This window comes from Akebia trifoliata, chromosome 2 (assembly GCF_017979445.1).
Source record: "Akebia trifoliata isolate Shusen 1 chromosome 2, ASM1797944v1, whole genome shotgun sequence".
NCBI classification, from domain to species: domain Eukaryota; kingdom Viridiplantae; phylum Streptophyta; class Magnoliopsida; order Ranunculales; family Lardizabalaceae; genus Akebia; species Akebia trifoliata.
In genome coordinates this window covers 17,200,738-17,223,877 of record NC_141376.1, presented here as the reverse complement: position 1 = coordinate 17,223,877, position 23,140 = coordinate 17,200,738, and the positions used below count along the sequence as shown (strand labels likewise).

The 23,140-nt window shown below is 35.0% G+C and overlaps 1 protein-coding gene across 3 annotated transcripts; it reads right to left on the bottom strand.

Annotated features, from left to right (window-relative positions):
- Window positions 1-237: 237 nt before the first annotated feature.
- LOC147409822 (ABC transporter G family member 1-like) lies at window positions 238-20,393 on the bottom strand. Of its 3 annotated transcripts, none has more exons than XM_086431884.1 (2): window positions 20,039-20,393; window positions 238-377 (listed from the first exon to the last, which is right to left on the bottom strand). In XM_086431884.1, exons 1-2 carry the CDS (start codon window positions 20,367-20,369, stop codon window positions 253-255), a joined length of 456 nt encoding a protein of 151 aa, XP_086288010.1. In that variant the 5' UTR covers window positions 20,370-20,393; the 3' UTR covers window positions 238-252. The 3 variants fall into 3 exon arrangements, with proteins under 3 accessions (XP_086288010.1, XP_086288012.1, XP_086288011.1); XM_086431886.1 differs by lacking the exon at window positions 238-377 and adding an exon at window positions 16,216-16,812; XM_086431885.1 differs by lacking the exon at window positions 238-377 and adding an exon at window positions 19,656-19,885.
- Between the last annotated feature and the right edge of the window lie 2,747 nt (window positions 20,394-23,140).

The following is a 23,140-nucleotide window of genomic DNA, read 5'->3' as shown; positions in this document are numbered from 1 at the left end:
TTACCTTTTATTTCCCTCCGTTTCACAATGTTTATTCATTTACTTTATAAGTCTGAAATGACTCCTATTAGGCTGTACATGATAGTTCTTTAGAAAATTGATTATTTTGCACTTCTTATTTTGCTTTTCCAAACAATAGAAAAACTGATTATTTTGTTAGCTAAAAGGAATACTAAAAGAAGAAGAAAGATAAAATCTACAAAATATCATGTGTAGTCTAATTTAGATGAAAATATGGTAATAGAAATATTTCTAAGCCCAAACAACAAATGCTAAAAGAAAGAAAAAAAAAAAATTGGTCACCTGCACCACAAGAAAACCTAGAAAGCATAAAAAAGGTGGGGGAGGTGGGCCAACACTAAATGCTTTGGATCTCCCTGCACACAGTTCAAATGCAAGGGTAAATTCAAAACCTGATGTCCACAATACTTAAGAAAAAGAGTGCTGATAATTTGACGTACTTTTGACGTACGCACTTGGCGCACCCTAACATTGAAGCACATAACTTATTATAAAATAAAATAAAAAGAGAGAAGAAAGTTTCTCTCTCCTTCCCATAGTAAAAAAAAGAAACTTTCAAATCGATCACCTTGCGACATTCAAAATCATGATATGATGAAATGGGGTTGTAGAGGATAAACATTAATGGAAAAACAATTGTTTTTAATTTTGTATATTTTTTTTAATATGAATATTTTTATGAAGTCTAGATGGCTGTGTTGTTGAATTGTCAATGTGATAGTCAATGTGGGCCCCACAATCCTTTTTAAGATTTGAAATCTAAAAAAATAATTATATGTGGGTAGAGCATGGGCAAGAGAAAGAAACTTTCTCTCTTTTTTTAAAAAAATAAAAATAAATTATATACTTCCACGTCAACGTGCGGTACGTGCCCCAAAAGTTCATCAAATTATCAGCACTCTAAGAAAAAATAGTGATAATCAACAATTAATAAATGTGTCAAAAAGCAATCAAGAGATCAACCTACCCCTAGCTCCTAACGTTGTAAACTTACAAACTCAAACTCTAATAGGCCATGCTATTCTTATAGTGTGCAAACTTTGTGTACATATGTAGAAGTCAAAAACATGTCAGAGTTAACATTCAAGGCCTATTATATATTTTATGCGAATCTCGAGGAATTTATGTGACAAATTTCGATTGAGTCAAGGGATTTGATTGGCCAATCTAGCATAATTTAATAAAGAGGATTGACTTTAGAACCCTTGTCTTTGAATTTTTGACTTCTGACCTTGACTTTAGGCTTGACCTAGATCTCGATCTTCTCTAGTTGACTTTAGGAATCCTTGACCTTAATTTTGATTTTAATCTCACCCCTTGATCATAGGATAGTCTTAGATTGTAGTAAAGACGGACATATGAGTCAGACGAAATCGATGCCTAACACCTTCCAGATTTTATAATCTGGTCTCTTACCCATTATTTTTGTCGTAGACTAACCCCAATTCTATTCGGAGTCAACTTGGTTCTTATGCCATAAAACGAGGTGACGACTCCAAAATTGTCGGGATCCACATCATCACGCAGATTTTCACGAGAGTGCTTTCAGTAATGATATCAGAATGCACATGTATTTGTAGATTTAGGTAGTACTTTCCATCTTTCCCTTTATCGACATATTGATTTATTGCATATAAAGAATGCACTTGTATATCTTTATATTTTATTTTATTTTTTGTTAAAAGCATCACTGATACTTGTACATGTTTTTCCTCTTTATTTTTAAATTGTTCTCCGCCGGTAATTAATTATGTGTACTTGGTTTTCACTTTGCATTTCCTTTTAAATCATCATTTGCCCCTTCTAATGCTTTCTCTCTTAGATGCATAAGTCACTGTTAAGTAAGCACTTGGTAGATATGTTGTTTAATGTTAAACCCTCTTAAATATTTTCTTATCCTTTCAATTCTCAAATGATCAAAAATCATCAAATCAATTTCATCCTCATTATCTTTCGTTTTTTGCGATTTAATTGCAATTTTTTCTATTAATGTTGAACAAGGAGACCAAGCATCTGTACGTGTGTGTGTTAATTCACTTAATGTGAGATTACCATTAAAAAAAAAAACACGGATTGACTTAGGGTCATTGCTTTTAGAAAATTATTGGTTGATCCAATTTGTGAATAGAAAGAAAATTTTGATCTTTCCACGTGTCCAAAAGACATCAAGTCAACTCGAGAACTGCAAAAAGAATGTTAATGAGTTGATTTCCAAACACATTCTAGTTGATCAAAATTCATGAATCAAGTTACTTGAAAATTTTCTTTTTGTAATTAATGAAGGTGAATATTTAAAAAAAAATATAAAAAATATCCCACTTAAATCAATCCAGGAACCCTAAAACTAACGAGTTGACTTGCCCTATTTAAAATTCAACTTAAAGTAACTTGATCTGAATCGACTTAAGCCATTAAAAATATTTTTAGATCTTACGAAACCTACAAATTAACTCACCCAAAATAAATAAAAAAGAATCTTTTTATTTTTCTCTTTCATGGAAGTAAAGAGAAAAGAAAAAAATAAATAAGGAAAAATAAAAAATAAAAAAATAAAAGGTCGATCAAACATCGAGTCACATAAAATCACAAATAAGGGTCATAAGTTTTTACCTCAAAAAAGAATATATAGCTGTTGTGATGCCTACAGAGTATGGAGAATTCATGAGAAAGAGAACTATGAGGATTGAAAGAGTGTAGTGAAGAAAAGAGTATCTGAGAATTTTGCAAGTGTTAGAACCCATGTAACATGTGGCCCATTGACCTTAGTCAAATTGGCCTCCACGATTTTAGTTACCAAATCACACAAAGATTCTATAAAATAATAGAATATTGATATTAATAGAATCCCAATGTAATTAGAACTCTATATTCTTTAAAGATTAATAGGAGACCTTGATGGATAGAAAACCTACTAAAAAAATGATTCTAGGCCCTCAACCTTCAGCTATAAGAGGGCATCGGCTATCCCATATTGAGCATATTAATCACATAACGATTTGTGGGGAAACAACAAAATAAGAGAAGTGATATCCATCAATCACTAACCCAACCGATCCACAAAGAGAGAATGGGGAAGGTGAGTTTAGCAATAAAAGGAATCAAATTCAATTAGGGTTTCGAAGGCTATGAGGAATGTGGATTGAAGTACACACCTCCAACACATTGAATTAAAGATTAAATTGTGAAGATACAAGCTAAGTAATCATACCTTGTTTTTAATTTAATATGAATATGTATATTTGAGATATGCATTGATTAGTTTCTATTGGGACAATGAAATTCATGTTGAAGATTTTGAATGTGTAAATTTTTCAACATGTCGTATTAGAGCATGATTTTTAAATCTCCATATGTTGACTACTATTCGTGAATCCCGATCAAATATGAGTGGGGATAACACTAAAAAGTGCCTTTCGTAGAAAATGGGTTATTCTAGGATGAAATATGTCTGGAAATACCTAAGGGTTGGCCAAGTTAAAATTTTGTCCAGGTTGAACTTGAGGCTCGGCCAGACAAAATTTTGGCTTAACTGACATTGAAGTTCCGACAGGCTAAAACTTTGCTCCAGTTGAACTTCAAGGTTTGCCAAGCTAAAATTTTGGTCTGGCTAAACCTAAAATTCGGCCATAACAAAATTCTGCCCATATTTGCTCTCCAACAACTTCCCAATATCTGTTATCAACTTATATTAGTAGATTTTTGACTTTTTGAAGTTGCAAATTGACTTTGGGAGGTCTTGACCTTGAGACACGAATTATAAGGGTTGAAATAGTAACAAAGTAAAGTTTCTCTTTTACCAAAAAATGAAAATCCTTTGAGGATCGACTCGAACTTATAAGACTTTTAAAGAGTTGGCACATAATCCATTAAGATTCGTATATGTCCTAAACCTCTAACCGAAGGCTATGCATGATTGACGATATGTAAGTTAAACGTTCTCAAATCTTCAAACCTCCACAAAAATCGAAGTAAACGTGGCATTAGTTGGTAATTGAGTTGGATGTTTTTGATTTCTATTCTCAAGGTAAATGACCTATGAGGCATAAGGTCACTTGCATCCAGGGCTACATAATTTTTATAGAACGGGTGATTTGTGCATTGGATATGATCGAAAGTGCACAAATGCAATTTTAAAAACTAATGTGTGACATCTTTACAAAGAAAAATCGATCCTAACAAAAGCAAAACAGTCATATGTTATTACATCATTCACCAAGAAATAAAAAGAAAATAAAATAATAAAAAAAAAAGCATGTTAAATGTTTCAAATTTAACTAATGACCAACTAAAAATCTAGTTTGAACCCTCTACTATCCCCAATAGAGTCTCCAAGCTGTAGATATATGGGCATCGAAATCTTTGGGGGTTTGAACTCATCTACAAAAGTTTAGGAGTTGCCCCCATTAAATTAAGGTGTGAATGGACACCACAAAATATGTTTAAAAATCTCTATTTCTTTGGCTTGTAATGAATAACATATCCAAAAGATGAAAGGGGAAAGATCTACTCAGAGAATCTAAGGTAAGGAGGTTTGGTTGAGGGACAAGACACATATTAAGCACCTTGTCCATCCCATCCTAAGATGGTTACCAATATGATTGAACAAAGGTGAACTAAGAAACTCATTTTTTTATATTTTAAGGATAGAGGAAGCTATAAAAAATTTAAGTAAAATTGACTATAATCTTATTTTGAAAAATAAGCAAAAGAAGATGATAAGCAAACCTTTACTAGAAGTAGGTGTTTGCTGGATTATTTGTACGCTTGGAACTTTGAAGGAAATCCCCATAGATTTTATTATTTGGGGTCCTAAAGCTTCAAAAAAAAAAATTTATGTGCTCTCTTAGGAGACTTTATTTGTTAGTTTGGTCTTTAAGTGATGTTCATAGATTGAACAAAATAATATTAGAACCAAACATTATAAATGAAAATTTTGTCCATTTTTAAACTATTTTTATTGGCTCTAAAGGTTGAATATAGGTCCATAAGGGCCTACACTCTTGCTTGTACCCATTTTAGAAGTGATTATGTGCAAAGTGTATGTATGTGATGGACTCATCAAGAGAAGATTACGTCTTAAAAGGGTTTACTCTCTAGTTCCATTATCCTCAAAGAAAAAAAAGAAAATACACATCAAGTCTACGAAATTAAATTTGCGAGCAAATTAAATGGAATGTAAAGCAACTATACGATATAATTTAAATTGCATGAAAGTAAATTAAGTAAAATATCCTAATCTAATGCTCCCAAGGAGCTTATTAAAGACTTATTAGGGGAAATAACCTCTAAGAGGGATTACTCTCTCTTCTCAAGCCTCTAAACTAAAGATTTAGGAAAGTACATTAGAAAATATGAAATTAAACTTGCAAATAGGAAAAATGCTTAAAATAAAGAAAGGGGACTAATAAGAAAAAGGAGATTAGAGGGGAGGAATAGAGGGTTTAAACCTACCTTGGTCTTTTCTTTCTCTTGCTTCTTCTTTTTCTTAGATTTTTCTTCTAATAATTTTAAGAAGTTTTGAAAGAATGAGAAGCTAGAAAGGTTAGGGAGATTTTTAGGTAGAATTTTGGATAACCAAATGAACTCCTTCATTTTTCTTAGAAATGTCTCCTTTATAGGATTTTGAGAGACCCTTGAAAGTAAACTTGTCCTAAAGCTTGATTATCCAAATATTCTAGGAAAACCCTTAATGAAAAGCATCAATTTCACCTTTTAACCTTTGCTTTGATGGTCTTTATCTTTTTATTTGGTTTCACCATTCTTGATCATCAATGGGTAGAATGGTAAAATCCAAAAGTTCTAGAGAATTCTTTACGAATGTTAGAATAGTCTTAAAACCTTGATCTTGAGTCAATTGTAAGGGAATTAAGTCAAATGATATGCAATTAGATGATTAGTTTTTGACCTCTTTAGTCACTTCTCTTGAGAGAATCTCCAACAAATTATAAATTAAATAGTCAATTGGCACAAATTCTAAAGAACTCTCTAGGGAGGATAAAGTAGTCATGAACTTTGGAAGATAGTCCATTTACATTGAATGTCATAGACCATTTTTGAATTTTAAAGAATATTAGATAGGTAGAAGTGAGAATGAGTCCTAACAAACTTGGGTTAGAGAGGTAATTATCCTTGAGTAGGGACCAAGCAAAACAAAGTCTTTGTTAGAAGATTTGAAAAATTATAAGAACACTAAAGTTGTGGAATTTATTAGAGAATTGAAGAGGGGGTAAAAGAGAAGAAATGAGAGATTTCTTGAGGGAAAAGCTATTAACAAAAGGGGTTTTGGGGTTATTTTCCTTAATAAAATTCGAACACACATGGGATTTTAATGTACACTAGGTACGGTCAAACGAAAATCAATTTTTTTTATATTAAATCTGATTTTCTTGATTGGTTTGATTTTGGTCCACTTGATTGATTGAAATTCTCTCGATTTGACCCTTGATACTGGATTTGAACGAGTTTTTAGGCTTGTTTGATCCAATTGGGGTGTCTACAACTACAATGTTGATTCGTAGATGATTTTTTTGCAATCCTCACACTCCAAAACCAACACCTCATGTGGAAACTAGTGTTCCATATCGATTTCCACACATTCTCGCAGACCCCAGTCTTGATCCTTTAGTAGTGGCTTCATCCATAGAGAGAAGGGTCCTAATCACACTCACCATCCTTCTAAGGCATGTTGGTGCCCAAAATTAGAGCAGAAGATATTGTAATTTTACCCAAACTGGGATTGTGGACATCATCGCCCACACAGATTTTACATTAGATGTCCATCTCTCAATATCAAAAATCTTATACCTATCCTCCATATCGCTGAGTTAAACAAAAACTAAAATATTCTTATAGACACCCCATTTTTGCACTCGCCTGATTAATCAACTCGTCAACCCGATCACAAAGGTTCCCAATGATGGATGTCTATTCCAATGCTTTATTTTGTTACCAGATATGTTTCAGAAATCCGGATGAGGTATCTCGAACTGACAAAACTTAGAAACCACGCTACGCTAGGAAAATACTCCCCCAGAAACATAGAAATTATCATCCTGCAAACCAAAAAGAAGCTTCACGATAAAAATCACTAAAAATGATTAAATTACCAAAATACCCCTAACCTCAAAACAACCCTAGAGCCTACGTTACGCTTAGGATAACTCTCTCGAACACATAAAATAACAAATCGAAACCAAATAAATCATTTCACCAATTTTAACAGAATTTGACAAAATTACGAAAATGCCCCTCATAAAGTTCACAATAATTTCACATAAAAATTTTCATAAATGACACAAACCAACATTCTCATTGAATTCCTTACGAAAAACCGATTCTAAAACATCCTCGAACATTAAAAATCGACTTGAAACGTAAAAAGTCCTCTCTGGGGGCAAAACGGTAATTTCACAATTTTCATAATTAAAAAATTCGAAATTAATAAATAAAACATCAAATATTTAAAGTGAAACATTAATTAATTCAAAACTTTGTACCTAAAAAATCGATTAATTGGACTCTCATGGCAAAATTGTTGAGGGTTCGTGGGATATTTCTTTAAGGACCCCTCCATTTGGGGGTCCAAAAAATTAAAGATATTTTAGAGGGGGGTTCTCCAAAAATTAAAAATAAATCAAGCAAGACTGAAGTCAAGGTATTAAAGTCAATCAAGTGAGACTGAAGTCAAAATTAAAGTCAATTAAGCAAGACTAAAGTCAAGATATTAAAAGTCAATCAATTAAGACTAAAGTCAAAACCCTAATCTAAACTAATCGAGTCAATCTCATAAGACTAAGGTCAAAACCCTAAATCAAAATCCTAATCTAAACTAATCAAGTCAATCTCATAAGACTAAGGTCAAAACCCTAAATCCAAACCCTAATCTAAAACTAATCAAGTCAATCTCATAAGACTAAAGTCAAAACCCTAAAACCCTAAAGACTAAGTCAAAACCCTAATTGAAACCCTAAAAGAAACCCTAATCAAACCCTAATGCTTCTAAAAACTTTATAAATAGGAGCCTCCACACCCTATTTTCGTATCCAAGAAAAAACCCTAGAAAAAGTAGGTGAAGAAGCCTCTACAACCCCTCCAAAACCCTAATTTTGGAGCCTTAACTCCTTCCCTAACACCCCTACCTCGATTTTAGCCTAAAAATCACTCAAAAATCTCCCAAAAATCCACCACAAATCCGAAGCATCCAGATCCAAGAAGGAGACACCTTGCCTCGGAGATCAGAAATCAGATCCGGAGACAAAATGAAGCCAGGAGTACGGTACAAGGAACTATTTTTCAGATCTGAGGGAATAATACTTTTGCAGATCGAAGGTAAGGTTTTTTTATTATTTTTTTTATCTAGGTCTTATCATTAGCAATGTAGTTATATTTGGAATAAGTAGAAACCGGTATTGGCCGGGCGGGGTTGGTGCCTAACACCTTCCAACCCCGTAACATGATCTCCGGATTCAGATTTTTATAGTAGATTAGTTCCTTTTTATCCATTTTAGAGTCAGTTTGGTTCCTAGACCACAATAACTAGGTGGCGACTCCCAAACCTCAAGGGTCAAAAGCGGATCCGCGCACCCCGCGGATCGAGGGCGCTTTCAGTGGCGACTCCGCTGGGGACCTTCGAGGATCAAACTTGAAAAGCCCCAAGTATTGGATACGTCGCTAATAGGACCTTTTTATTTAGTTGATTATTTGTTTATTGTATTTTATTTATTTATGTTTTTTTTGTTTTGTTATTCTTTTGGCTTAATCATAGATCACATGATTCAATCTTGAATATCCTAATCCGGTATATCATTTTTTTTTATGGTTCAATCGAAGTCATTCGGAATGACCCTAAATAATGCAAGATTTCAAAGGAATAATCTTATTGAGGATGAGATAATGATTTTCGGACCATGATTTTTTTACGCACGTAATTATATTTCGATTCAAATTTTAGGTGTGTGTTTGATTTGATATTTGACCATTTTACTTAAAATAGTGTTTTTTTTAATGGTTAGGCGTTGCCTTGCACCCTTCGACAACACTTTGGTTTTTTTTTTAAAAATTTATTTTTTAGCATGCTGTCCATTGACAGCAAGAAAAAATATCAAAATTTTTTTCTGTTGAAGGCAAAGCGTGCTGAAGGGCTTGGTGTGCCGTAAATAACGTGGCGTTTTTCAATTTGCACACTAACTTACCAATAAAAGGGTGCTGGTACGTGTGGTGTGCCATAAAAAATTTCTGTTTTTTCCCGTTCACACCACCAATACATGAGGAGGTGTGTTGGTGTGCGTTGAATAAAATCTAATTCTTTCTATACGCACATCGTCTTCTCCAAGAAGAGAAAACGCTGGTTAATATAGAGGCCGATGTGGTCTCTCTGTCCAACCATTTGAAACCAGCAAAATCAATGTAAAAAATCAATTTTTTACCCACATCATCTTCTCAAATCGTTTTCTTCCTAACCCCATCGTCTACAACAGACGAATCTGTTAGAGCTGTTCGATTTCAGACCCAAAAATCATTGTGATGAAGAGTCATAAAACTTCGAATCGACAAACCCCTTTGAAGTTCATTCGAACAAGAACGAGTTAACCATACTCTTCATTCGGCTATCAAAGACAATGAGGGACTGGTTCAGATCTGAATCCGATAGGTTTAGTCTCTCCATTCTCTCAGTCCGATTGATTTAGGGTCACTATTGATCTAAAAAAAATCTGCGATTTCTTCTGAGAGAAAATGAGACATGCAGCATGATTCATCTACGAAGCTATATTTGCGATCTCGCCCCAAAGAGCTGGAGTTTTTTCTGTTTTGTTTCTTTTTTTTAAATAAAAGAAGAATACTGATTCGACCGAGATTTTATGTAGATTCAAACTTCACACATTGCTGCCGGTTCTCGTTGATCTTGTTGACTTTATGTTCTTCAACTCTCATTTATCAGATCGGTTTTACGAACGTGAACCCAACTGTAGAAGCTTTGATTTTCTGGTTTTTTTTTTCTTTTTAGATGCTTTTAAACAGAAGATCAGAGAGGTGTAGGAAACCTACTGGATTTGAGCTTTTGATTTTTTGTTTCGAATTACAGAGAACATCGATCTATGATTGAGATTGAATCACGATAGTTCTTGGTTTCGAATCAGCAACATCAATCCGTTTGATTTCGGATATTTTTCAATTTTTCATGTTTATTTTTTTTAACTTTTGGGGATCAAAACCGATGGATCAGACGAGAAATAACAATTAAATAACCACATTTTCATGGAATATTTGCTTCATTTAACTGATGAAGAATGTGGTTGTTTAAGTTTATCCCAAGCTCTTATTAGCACATCAATATTCATTTGTAACACACCACTCCATACGCAAGCAATTATTTTTTTCTAAAGGATTGATGTGTTATAAATTAATAATGAGTTGCTAATATACCTCAATGTTGTTCTAACTGTTGGCAACCCACACACCAATTGTTCTAATGACACCTTGATGATTTACGTGGAAATTTGAGTGACACTAGTAAGAGATGGTTTGTCAACAACGATCCATTTGTTGGCTAAATTTTTATTGGGATTTTGTTTTTGATTTTTTTTTTTTAAAAAATGGGTATTTGATTTTAAAATCTCCATACTGATGAATGTCCAGTCATCCTCAATACAATATGATTTGAAATTCTGAATTATTTTGGGCCATTCGAAATAACCTTCGATTGAAATACACAAGGAAATAATGTTGGATTAAATGCTTGCTATATGCTTGATATGCTCATCTTTTAATCATGTGATTTGAATGATGATGATCTTGATTAAATATTCATATGATTTGAATGGTGTCGATCTTGATTGAATGTTCACATAATCCGATGTATGATGGTATGATCAGGCCCATGGGCCCATTTGTTTGAAAAAGGCCTCGGCCACACCCCACCCTGTTTTGCACACACCACAAGCACGTTTATTGTTTTATCCACTTACACGTCCTATATAGCCAACGTGGCACTAGTGCGTGGCCCGGTCTCTTCGGAGATGCGACGTCATTCATGAAAACCACAACTCCAGTCACGTACCTTAGGGTATATCAAACTGGGGGCATCGATACCGTCTGATCAGGTGATTCTGAGAAGTACATTGATGCACCCAGGCTGGAGCAACCTGAGCCTTTGACCTATTGTAAGCCACACAGTCACATGTCCTGATTGCCAACGTAGTACTAGTATGTGGTCGGTCCCCTCATGGGATGCCAAACCATTTATGAAAGCTACAACCCTTGACTCGTACCCGTAGGTATAAAAGATAATCTAAGTATATCAATTGCACTTCTTGGTCAAAACCGGTGCCTAAGCAGATCTTGCCTCGCTGTACCCTACTGTACGAGGGGGATAGACTACGTCTATTCTAGACGAGAGATATTTAAGTGGGCCCTTGCTCAGCATTGTGCGCCACCTCTCAACTGGAGATCAAACTGACTGTTTTTAGCTTCAGAGAAGTGAATTGAGGTTTTAGATTATCACCTACATGGTATATCAAACCAAGTCACCACGTATCGAAAGGTATATAGGTGTGCTTGGGCAAAGGTGGCCAGATAAAAATGCATTGCACGTAGTAAGCTTAGAGTCTAGAAACCTTCCAGTAGGTCACGACTCGAACTTATCGTGGGTGTTCCCGGGTTGTTCATTGAATGGAATCTTATGAGACTTTGTGATTGATATGAATGTATGTGAATGATGAGATCAGAATGCATGTGAATGATGAGATCAGAGTGTATGATTGTCCTTAAGGATAAAAAATGTTATTTTTGAAAATCAAAATGAGTGCACCGACCCAATAAAAAATCCATCTCTTGCAAATGACCCAGCCCAACTCGATCCAACAATCCTGATGGACCGGGCCATTTAAATCGAAATAGAAATCAAATTTTCAAAGAAGAAAAATGGTTTACGAAGGGAAAGTATTTTTAGAAAAAGTATTTTCCAAAATAAGTGTTTTCCAGAAAAAGTGTTATAATGTTTTCTAAGGAAAAAGTGTTTTCTAGAAAATGTTTTCCATAAGAACAAGATTTTCCAAGAGAAAATATTTTCCAAATAAAAATTATTTTTCAGAAAAAAAATGTTTTTCAGAAGAAAATGTTTTCCAAAAGAAAAAAAAATGAAGGAAAATTGCATGAAAAATTATTGAAATATGTTTGAAGTGGTTATTCAATGAAAACATTATTTGTCAATATTTTTCAAGAGTGTAGTAAAATTATTTTTCTTCTGAATAATCATTAAATGGATGAACTTTTTAATGGATTGGTGCACAGAATTCAATAAATTCTCAGGATTCATTTAAAATGTTATCAAGGAGGTGACACTGAAATTGGTTAAATTCACCTTCAAAGAGGTTAAGGGTTATCATTGTATCTAAATCGTCTATCGTCTAGCTAGGGTTGTAAATCCGGTCAGTTAAAGTAAACGTCAATATCAACTCAACAGTCAGAAATGACCTCAAAATTTCTCAATATCATCCAGTTGTTCTTTGAAAATCATAGTGCTTCAATCCTACCGGTTGTAAGCAATGTCTCAGTTCTCATCAAGCCCGTTTTGGGTAGTCTTGAGTTTTCATGAGTCATTTGGGTTAACTCGAGTTCTTTTTCCCAGTAAGGTCATGTCCTCCTTAGATTGAGTCTACTCTTTCTTATTGAGTCAAGTTAGTTCGTCGAGTCTATAGAGGTGTTTATCGCCCCTTCTGAATTTGATTGGATAAAGGAAATTTTTGAATACCTCGAGCACATTAACGAGTTAATTCCTCTAATAAGGAACCCCCTCCTAAGCAAGAAGATAAGAGTCGGGCTCAAGAAAACAAAGGTCATTGACCTCGGAAGAAAAATAAATTCCTAAAGAGATTCAAATAGAAACCATCTTATCTCTAGAGGAACACAAGGGGATAATGAATTGACTCAGAAATTTTAAAAGACTTGTTCGTGTGATCATATGAGGGTATGCTAGGTACAAGCTTGGGTGTTGTTCAACATGGAATGGATACTCGTCTATATCAATGGAATCAAAGAAGATGTTATAAAAATGTATCAGTGCTATCCACACTACATCTTGAGTTTCAAATCATATATTATCAGTCGATATGGGAGTACCTTTTGAACTAATCTCTGATAATGGGTCGTACTTCAAAGTATAAATCATTACTCTATGTTTAAAGTTGAAGATCCGGCAGCACAAATGATCCCCCTACCGTTTTCAGATCAATGGAACGTTTGAAGCAGTCAGTAAGAGTCTCAAGACTATCATCAGGAAAATGTGACAATCACATCGAGATTGGTTAGAAAAATTATCATTCACGCTATGGACATATCGAACTTCAATTCGATCCTCTAGTGGAGCTACTCCCTACTCCTTAGTGTATGGCATGGAAGCAGTCTTGCTAGTTGAAATGAAAATTTCGTCTCTCAGGGTCTTGTCAGAAAATCATTTGTTAGAAACAGATTGGGTTCGTTAGCAGTATGAAGAATTAAACTTGATCAAAGAAAACGAGTTAAAGCCCTGTACCATGTGCAAGCTTATCTAAGAAGAGTCACCCGTGCATTTGATAAGAAGGTCAAAGCTCATCATTTACAAGTCAAAGATTTAACTATCAGACTTCAAAGAAGATTGAACACTCCTCCTCGATTATAGGAGAAAGCCTAAATTGGAAAAATTCATTCATTAAGGAAATATTGTCTGGAAAAGTCGTCAGACTTCAAGATCATGATAGAGGTGAACTACCAGAACCAACCAACCTTGACCAGATCAAGCAGTACTACATTTAAGGAGGCCATCTTTGACCGAATCAATTCTCTTGTTACCCAGTTCAATATATCCTTTCTCAACCCCTTTGCAACCTTTTTCAAAAAGAAAAATTATGCCTTTTTCTTTCTTAGCCCGATCACCTAACCTAGGGGAGGGAAGATTCGAACTACGTTTTGGTCTGATCCCAAAATTTTGGGGTACGTAGGCAACCTGAGAAGTCACTTCAGGCCCGACCACATCAAAATAAAAAAATCTAGTTCCCCACACAATAAAAAATTAAGAAAAAAATTCAAAAGAAAAAGAAATCCAAAATGGGGAAGAAAATTTAAGGTAAAAGAAAACAATTGAAAAGGAAATGCCACACAAGGGGCATTTGGGTTTTTGAGCCTCAAAATTTCTTTCTTTTTATACCCAGTCCTAAGCCTACCCATGAAAGTCCTCCTAAGTACCGTGCGAAAAGTCAAGGAAGATAGCAAAGCATGATCAGGCAGCAACTCCAGAAGTTCAGAGACAAAAAAAAAAATAAAAAGATAAAAAATGATGAAGCCTGCTAAGTTGAAAACCTGAAAAGGGCGACTTAGGCAAAAATTAAGGCAAGCTCGCAAGGTTGAAAATCTGAAAGGACAACTTTGGCAACAATTAGAGCAAAGAAAAAAAAGAAGAGCTCGCTAGATCGAAAACCTGAAAAGGCGATCTAGGCAAAAGTAAGAGCAAGCTCGCTAGATTGAAAATCTGAAAAGGCGATCTAGGCAAAAGTTAGAGAACAAAGAAAAACAGAAGAAAATCCCAAGCTGAGAGCAGTTCGAGCTGAAACATCAGAAATCCGAATAATCAAGTTCAATACTCAGCTTAAACCTGGCATAAATTCAGAAGCCACAAGTATCTTGTCTACGATCGATCTGAAAATTCTTACTTCCCCAAGTGAACCAATGGAGAGAATGGTGAATTCTATGATGAGTATCAAAAGGAATCATTTTGTTCTATTGAGCCTGACTCAAAATCTTTAATAAAATTAATCAAAATTAAAAGTTGGATCTTTATTGCGCTTGTGGTAATCAAATATTTCAAACCTTCATACAAGGGGCATTTTTTCTTTTTCCTCTAGATATGTAATTTTCTCCCTTACACTAGGGGCATTTTTTAATGATGTGTTCAATTATTTTCAATACCATGTTTATTGTCAAACTAGGGATATTTTGTTCTTGGAGCAATGTTAAACCTAAAAACCTCAAACTTAAGGTTACCTTCTTGATAACAGTTCTTCAAAAAACTCTTGAGGTTTAAAAGAAATAAAAACTCAGGTTTTAAATTCATAAAACTTTTGGATAAATCCTTGAGGTTCAAACAAAAGCACTTCGGATCTCACATTTGACTGTGTCCATAAATTAACTAATATGGTATTCCCAGATCCAATCATTCCTGGATTCGATCATTTCTCTTCCAGATTCAGTATCTTCCAGATTTATTCAATTCACTCTGATCAGTCTTTTCCAAATTCATTCATTCTTTCCCAAAAGTCCTTCGTTCCTTTGCCAACTTTGCTCAGTTGCCGCCAAGGGTTAACTTGGATTTTGCTCAGTTGCTACCAAGAGTTATCTTGGATTTTGCTCAGATGCCGCCAAGGGTTATCTTGGATTTTGCTCAGTTTCCGCCAAGGGTTATCTTGGATTTTGCTCAGTTTCCGCCAAGGGTTATCTTGGATTTTGCGCAGATGCCGCCAAGGGTTATCTTGGATTTTGCTCAGTCTCCGCCAAGGGTTATCTTGGATTTTGCTCAGTTGTCGCCAAGGGTTATCTTGGATTTTGCTCAGTCTCTGCCAAGGGTTATCTTGGATTTTGCTCAGATGCCGCCAAGGGTTATCTTGGATTTTGCTTAGTTTCCGCCAAGGGTTATCTTGGATTTTGCTCAGTTTCCGCCAAGGATTATCTTGGATTTTACTCAGATGCCGCCAAGGGTTATCTTGGATTTTGCTCAGATGCCGCCAATGGTTATCTTGGATTTTGCTCAATTTCTGCCAAGGGTTATCTTGGATTTTTCTCAGATGCCGCCAAGGGTTATCTTGGATTTTGCTCAGTCGCCGCCAAGGGTTATCTTGGATTTTGCTCAGTTGCCGCCAAGGGTTATCTTGGATTTTGTTCAGTCTCCGCCAAGGGTGATCTTGGATTTTGCTCAGATGCCGCCAAGGGTGATCTTGGATTTTGCTCAGATGCCGCCAAGGGTTATCTTGGATTTTGCTTAGTTTTCGCCAAGGGTTATCTTGGATTTTGCTCAGTAGCCGCCAAGGGTTATCTTGGATTTTGCTCAGTTTCCGCCAAGGGTTATCTTGGATTTTGCTCAGTTGCCGCCAAGGGTTATCTTGGATTTTGCTCAGATACCGCCAAGGGTTATCTTGGATTTTGCTCAGTTTCCGCCAAGGGTTATTTTGGATTTTGCTCAGATGTCGCCAAGGGTTATCTTGGATTTTGCTCAGTTATATTTTACTCATTTATGCCCAGTTTATGCTCAGTCTATGCTCAATTTATGCTCAAGTTTTACTCAGTTTCACACAGTGCACACACTTTCGCATTTGCACTTTATAGTCAGGGAGAATTCTCTAAAATTCAAGGATCTGACACCGTCAGTGAGAGTTTGCGCTCAAAGACCTGACAACCTTTTGATTCGGGGAGAGCTTTACCCTCAAGGATCCGAACACCCTGACGAATTGCTGAATCAGGTTGCAAAATGAACTGTCACTAACTTTGGCATTCAGATATCGCACTATCTACCAAAGTAGATTTGCTATCTAGTTTGCTTCAACCCTCTGCCAAAGAGGGGCATCTGTAGACACCCCATTTTTGCACTCGCCTGATTAATCAACTCGTCAACCCGATCGAAAAGGTTCCCAATGATGGATGTCTATTCCAATGCTTTATTTTGTTACCAGATATGTTTTAGAAATCCGGATGAGGTATCTCGAACTGACAAAACTTAGAAACCACGCTACGCTAGGAAAATACTCCCCCAGAAACATAGAAATCATCATCCTGCAAACCAAAAAGAAGCTTCACGATAAAAATCACTAAAAATGATTAAATTACCAAAATACCCCTAACCTCAAAACAACCCTAGAGCCTACGTTACACTTAGGATAACTCTTTCGAACACATAAAATAATAAATCGGAATCAAATAAATCATTTCACCAATTTTAACAGAATTTGACAAAATTACGAAAATGCCCCTCATAAAGTTCACAATAATTTCACATAAAAATTTTCATAAATGACACAAACCAACATTCTCATTGAATTCCTTACGAAAAACCGATTCTTAAACATCCTCGAACATTAAAAACCGACTTGAAACGTGAAAAGTCCTCTCTGGGGGTAAAACGGTAATTTCACAATTTTCATAATTAAAAAATTCGAAATTAATAAATAAAACATCAAATATTTAAAGTGAAACATTAATTAATTCAAAACTTTGAACCTAAAAAATCGATTAATTGGACTCTCAGGCAAAATTGTTGAGGGTTCGTGGGATATTTCTTTAAGGACCCCTCCATTTGGGGGTCCAAAGAATTAAAGATATTTTAGAGGGGGGTTCTCCAAAAATTAAAAGTAAATCAAGCAAGACTGAAGTCAAGGTATTAAAGTCAATCAAGTGAGACTGAAGTCAAAATTAAAGTCAATTAAGCAAGACTAAAGTCAAGATATTAAAAGTCAATCAATTAAGACTAAAGTCAAAACCCTAATCTAAACTAATCGAGTCAATCTCATAAGACTAAGGTCAAAACCCTAAATCAAAACCCTAATCTAAACTAATCAAGTCAATCTCATAAGACTAAGGTCAAAACCCTAAATCCAAACCCTAATCTAAAACTAATCAAGTCAATCTCATAAGACTAAAGTCAAAACCCTAAAACCCTAAAGACTAAGTCAAAACCCTAATTGAAACCCTAAAAGAAACCCTAATCAAACCCTAATGCTTCTAAAAACTTTATAAATAGGAGCCTCCACACCCTATTTTCGTATCAAAGAAAAAACCCTAGAAAAAGTAGGTGAAGAAGCCTCCACAACCCCTCCAAAACCCTAATTTTGGAGCCTTAACTCCTTCCCTAACACCCCTAATTCGATTTTAGCCTAAAAATCACCCAAAAACCTCCCAAAAATCCACCACAAATCCGAAGCATCCAGATCCAAGAAGGAGACACCTTGCCTCGGAGATCAGAAATCAGATCCGGAGACAAAACGAAGCCAGGAGTACGGTACAAGGAACTATTTTTCAGATCTGAGGGAATAATACTTTTGCAGATCGAAGGTAAGGTTTTTTTATTATTTTTTTATCTAGGTCTTATCATTAGCAATGTAGTTATATTTGGAATAAGTAGAGACCGGTATTGGCCGGGCGGGGTTGGTGCCTAACACCTTCCAACCCCGTAACATGATCTCCGGATTCAGATTTCTATAGTAGATTAGTTCCTTTTTATCCATTTTAGAGTCAGTTTGGTTCCTAGACCACAATAACTAGGTGGCGACTCCCAAACCTCAAGGGTCAAAAGTGGATCCGCGCACCCCGCGGATCGAGGGCGCTTTCAATTCCTCATTACTAAATTTGAAGAGGAATAATCCTTTCTCTATCCATATGATCCTTTACCTACCAAATGCGATTAGTCACTGCTTCTAGGCCATGGAAGTAGGCCTTTTCCCATCTTGGACCTAGCATTGTGAGTGACTGGAAAAATTCCAAATCCTTTACCATCGACCCTTCTCTTCCCTTGAAAAGATTTTCTAGGAAATGCCCGAAGAAGCCACCATGGCGGAAAAAATAAGAGTAGAAAGGGTTTTAGAAGATAACACAAAGAAAGAAACTAAACTCAAACCGATATGGTTGAGTCTTTTATCTTCTTCTAAGAATCAGGTATGAGAAGATGGTTTGATAACCCCTTCATCTATTGTTTGGAAGTTTTTCTCTCTAGAAAACCCAGAGTTTTTCTCTCTAAAACCTATGATCTAATCCCATGGTCAGATCTTAGCCGAACTCTCCAATTGAACAAATCCACTATGCTTACTGTATCGGCCATAATTAGTTAGATATGACTATGAGAAAACTGTACTTACTGTATTGGCCATAATTAGTTAGATATGACTATGAGAAAACCTCTCATAATGAGAGTTGTTAGAGGAAGGATTCATGTACTTGAGAGAAAAACTTAATGATGTGTTTGGATCGAGAGAAATGGAGAGAAAAGAAAAGAAAAATAAGTGAGTTTCATTTTTCTCCCAAAGTGGAGATAAGAGGAGAAGTGGAGAGAAAGCCTTTTAAATATTTTATAATTTCAATTCTGCCTCTAGATCTCTTTTAAGATATTTTAAAATTCTAAAATTATCCCCAATTCTCTCCTGTCAATTCAAACATAGTGTAGATAAATTAAGTTTCTCTTCTCTTCTTTTAATGAGTTTCTCTTCTCTCCACTTCTCTCAATCCAAACATAGTGTAAGAGTTGTAATCTTTGGTTGTATAAGGATATTCTCCACAAGGATAAGGAGTATTACAAAAAAAAAAAAAAAAAAAAATCGTAGATTTCATGAAAAAACTCATATTCAAAAATTAAAAATAAAAATAATTTCAAGCTTGATCCAAAGTTTTGAAAAAGGATGGCTATCGAGCACTCAAATTTAACATTAAGACTCAACGATGAAAAATTATTCCTTTTTTGAATTTTTTTTTTAAGTTCGAAGAGTTTCGACCTCTGCATTCCCATGGCATCCCATCATGCTTTTAAATGCTACAAGGTGATGCAGTCAAAAAATTTCCCTTTTTGCGCACATAATCTTTCTGACAGCATCTCTCATACGTTGACATGTGGCAAAAACAATAGAATAAAGGAAAAAATTTCTCTCTCCTACTAACAAAATAAAAACTAAATTTTTTTATATCGCATCACTTTGTAACATCCAAAAACATGATCCAGTGCCACAGGGTTGCAGAGGAAGAAATTATAAGAACTTTGAAAAAAAAATTCATTTCCATCCTTGAATTTCAATTTTAAATTTTGGTAGTCATCCCTTTTTTCCTTGAGTCATTTTTCATGAGAAATCAAACGGATCCCAACTTCCTACAGGTCCACGAATTGAACATCATAGTCTTGTTAAAATCCCCATCATGATCATTTGATTTGGAGTCCAAAGGACTTTAAAATAAGTAAAATAAACACATAACAGTGAGTGTATATAAAATAAATCAAATAGTGGATTAGTTGTGTAATTACCTGCCAATGCATTAAGAAGAGTGGATTTGCCAGAACCAGAAGGACCCATGAGAGCCAGGACCTCACCAGGTTGGGCATATCCAGTAAGACCTTGAAGAATGGAGCGGCTTGGCTTGCCTTTACCATTGGAGGCTGTGACCCAAAGATCCTCCCATGTCAAGGCAATGCCATCACCCATTTCTCTTGAATCCCTTGTAACAGTCATTTCTTCAGAGGGAAACCTACCCATCTCTAAATCTTCACTTCTTACACTTGGTAAGTGATCATGGCGTTGTGAGATTAGTGGGCTTGAACCATAGGTGGATACAGAGTTGTTTACAAGGGAATCCATGCTCTTTGAGAGAGAGAGAGATGATAATTTATAGAGTGAATTATAAAACACTAGTATTTATAGGCTTCAAAGACTTACGTGTGTTGACTGTTAACAGTTAAACATTGAAAAACAGTGGGTGATTTATTGCTCACAACACCACAGCCGTATGACATGTGCTAAAAAAGACAATCGCAATCCAATACGGTGCACATAGGAACGGTGTTTACATGGCACACTTTCATTGGAGAATAAATGTATTGGGATGCGGGTACTGCTTAGTTTAGAGTAGGGATGTAAGTTTTACCAAAGACCCTCTACCCATGTCGAAATAGTGGACCGAACCCGATCTGGTTTAGATCGAATTGAAATCGGGAAAATTAGGTTTGCCCCTCCAAAATTGGATCATACCTGAAATAAGGACCGAAAACTAAATTATTATAATATGTTTATTTTTATTAGTTTTAGAATAAATTAGCAATTGACGAATTGGTGAGACGTGGTGGTATTGTCATATCCATGGTTTGACTCCCTAGAATCTATTTTGTTTAAAAATATTTGAATTTCGATTTTACCCAAATTCGGACCAAACCTTAAAAAATACTCAAAAATTTAGGTTTGATTTTGACCTTTAGAATTTGAACCTAGATCAAACCCAAACCCAAGAATTTTGGGTTGGTCTCAATTTTAGCCATACCCAAATCAAATCCAAAAATTCGATTTAGTCCGATTCAGATTTACTCGAATGTACATCCTTAGTTAGGAGCTTAAAGTATCTTAAACTCAAACAAAAACTTGACACATAGACACTGTATTGGATCCTAAGTCAAATAATAAAGAGAAAATTTATCTCTCATTCGACAATGGAAAGAAATGATATTTTATGATTGCATCATCTTGTGGTAATATGATCCTATGTGATGGGGTTGTAGAGAATGAAATTCTATGAATTTAAAATAAAATAAAAAAATAAAAAGTTAATTTTCAAGGTTCAATTTCAATTAAAATTTGGGTGCTTGGTGATCATCCATTTTCAACACCTTGGATCAAGCTCAAAAAAATAATTGAAATTTTATTTTGAATTTGATTTTTTTTTCATGAAATCTAGAAGATTGTTATATTAGATTGTCTATGTGATAATCCATGTGGGCTTACTAATCAAACATGATTTTCTCTCGAGCTATGGATAATAGCCCTAAATTGAAAGACGTATGTAATATTATTTTTGTGGAGGTTTTTTTGTTGATTTGCCTCAACCAACTCAATCCTCCTCGATAATGGGTCCTCCTCATGAACATTCTAGGGCTTCAATGTAGTACCAACCAAACATCCATCAACACTCAATTTAGAACTCAAGTTATAGAAAACAATATATAAGTCCTCTCAAGAACTCCACCATCCTTAGATCCTTTTCTGAGAAGATTATAGTGGTCTTTAGGTAGGCTACCGAGTGCTTTGTTGAATCCACTAGTTTGGGTTTAGTTGTTACTTCGAAAACTTTTCCTACATGCTCAACCTTTGTTTCTTGCTCCTTTTCTCGATTTTAGACTCATTCTGGTTTCATTGATTATACTAGTTGGAGGTGGTGGAAAGGTGAGAGTTTTATGCCACCCTCTTTTATCTTCAGAAGCTCCTTAACATATTTTTAAAATGAACTGTTCAATCCTTCACTCCTCATTCCGTTTTGGAATGATATTATAGTGGTTTTCTCATCTAGGTATTACCCTTTGAAAATTTATACCTTAAATTTTACCAAATGGTTCTTAATAGACTCTCATTGCTTTTTCTTCAAGTTAAATATCACTTGAACATCCATTACACTCTTTCGGTTGTGAATGTATTGTGCTACAAACACGGTGTCCAACTCATCAAATGATCTAATTATTTGTGCCTCATGGTGGAAATCAAAATATGTATGCATAATGAAGTACCTCACCGCCAAACTTGTATGTCTAGGTTGATTTCCCTCATGTTCTTGTAAAAAAGGCTCAAATTGGGAGGGTTTCGAAGATTAGGACCCTCCAACAATCAAGTTAACAAAAAAATTTATATGCTGGGAAAGAAGGCCTTTGCATTGATAATTATGTTTTTCTTAATCCTTTTGCGTATCTTTTTTAATCTTACTTGAATTTGGATCTTTCTATTTTTACCCACATGATTCCATATATAATTGCAATTGTTTCTTGGATTAATCTCTTTCTAATTTAGTCTAATTGACCCATTCCAATTAGGATTATGTAGAGTTTGGGAAACTCTCCATGTAAGGTTCATACTCATTCTCTTGCCAATTCTGCTCCATTTCTTCAATCAGTAATTCCTTGGCTATGCCAAACCGAGTGCTTCACAATTCTATATACATCGCTTAGTCCGATCCCATCTAATAGTCTGTTGAGATAAAACATGGGTCATTGGGCTACCTTTCTCTTTCATCAAATGGTCCAACCTAATCCATAAATGAAAAGTGTGTGCCTTCTGACCTAACCTTATTTTTTCATAGTGGTTAGGTGGTGTTGCCTTATTGTTCATCATCACTAAACAAAATTATCCTCCCACAAGAATGTTACCAAGTAGTTGTTGATCGTAAAAAAATGTTGATCAAGCAAAAAAAAAAGAAAAACTTCGAGTTAAATGATGCAAATCATTGGAACAAATCATAGAAGTTGTTCGAAGTTTTTTCTTTTTCAAAATCAAGTTAATTTTCACTGTTGTAATTTACTTTTAAATTTTGGAGTTCGGTAGTCATCTATTTTCAACAACTTCAATCAAACTCAAAAAAGAGTTTTACTTTTATT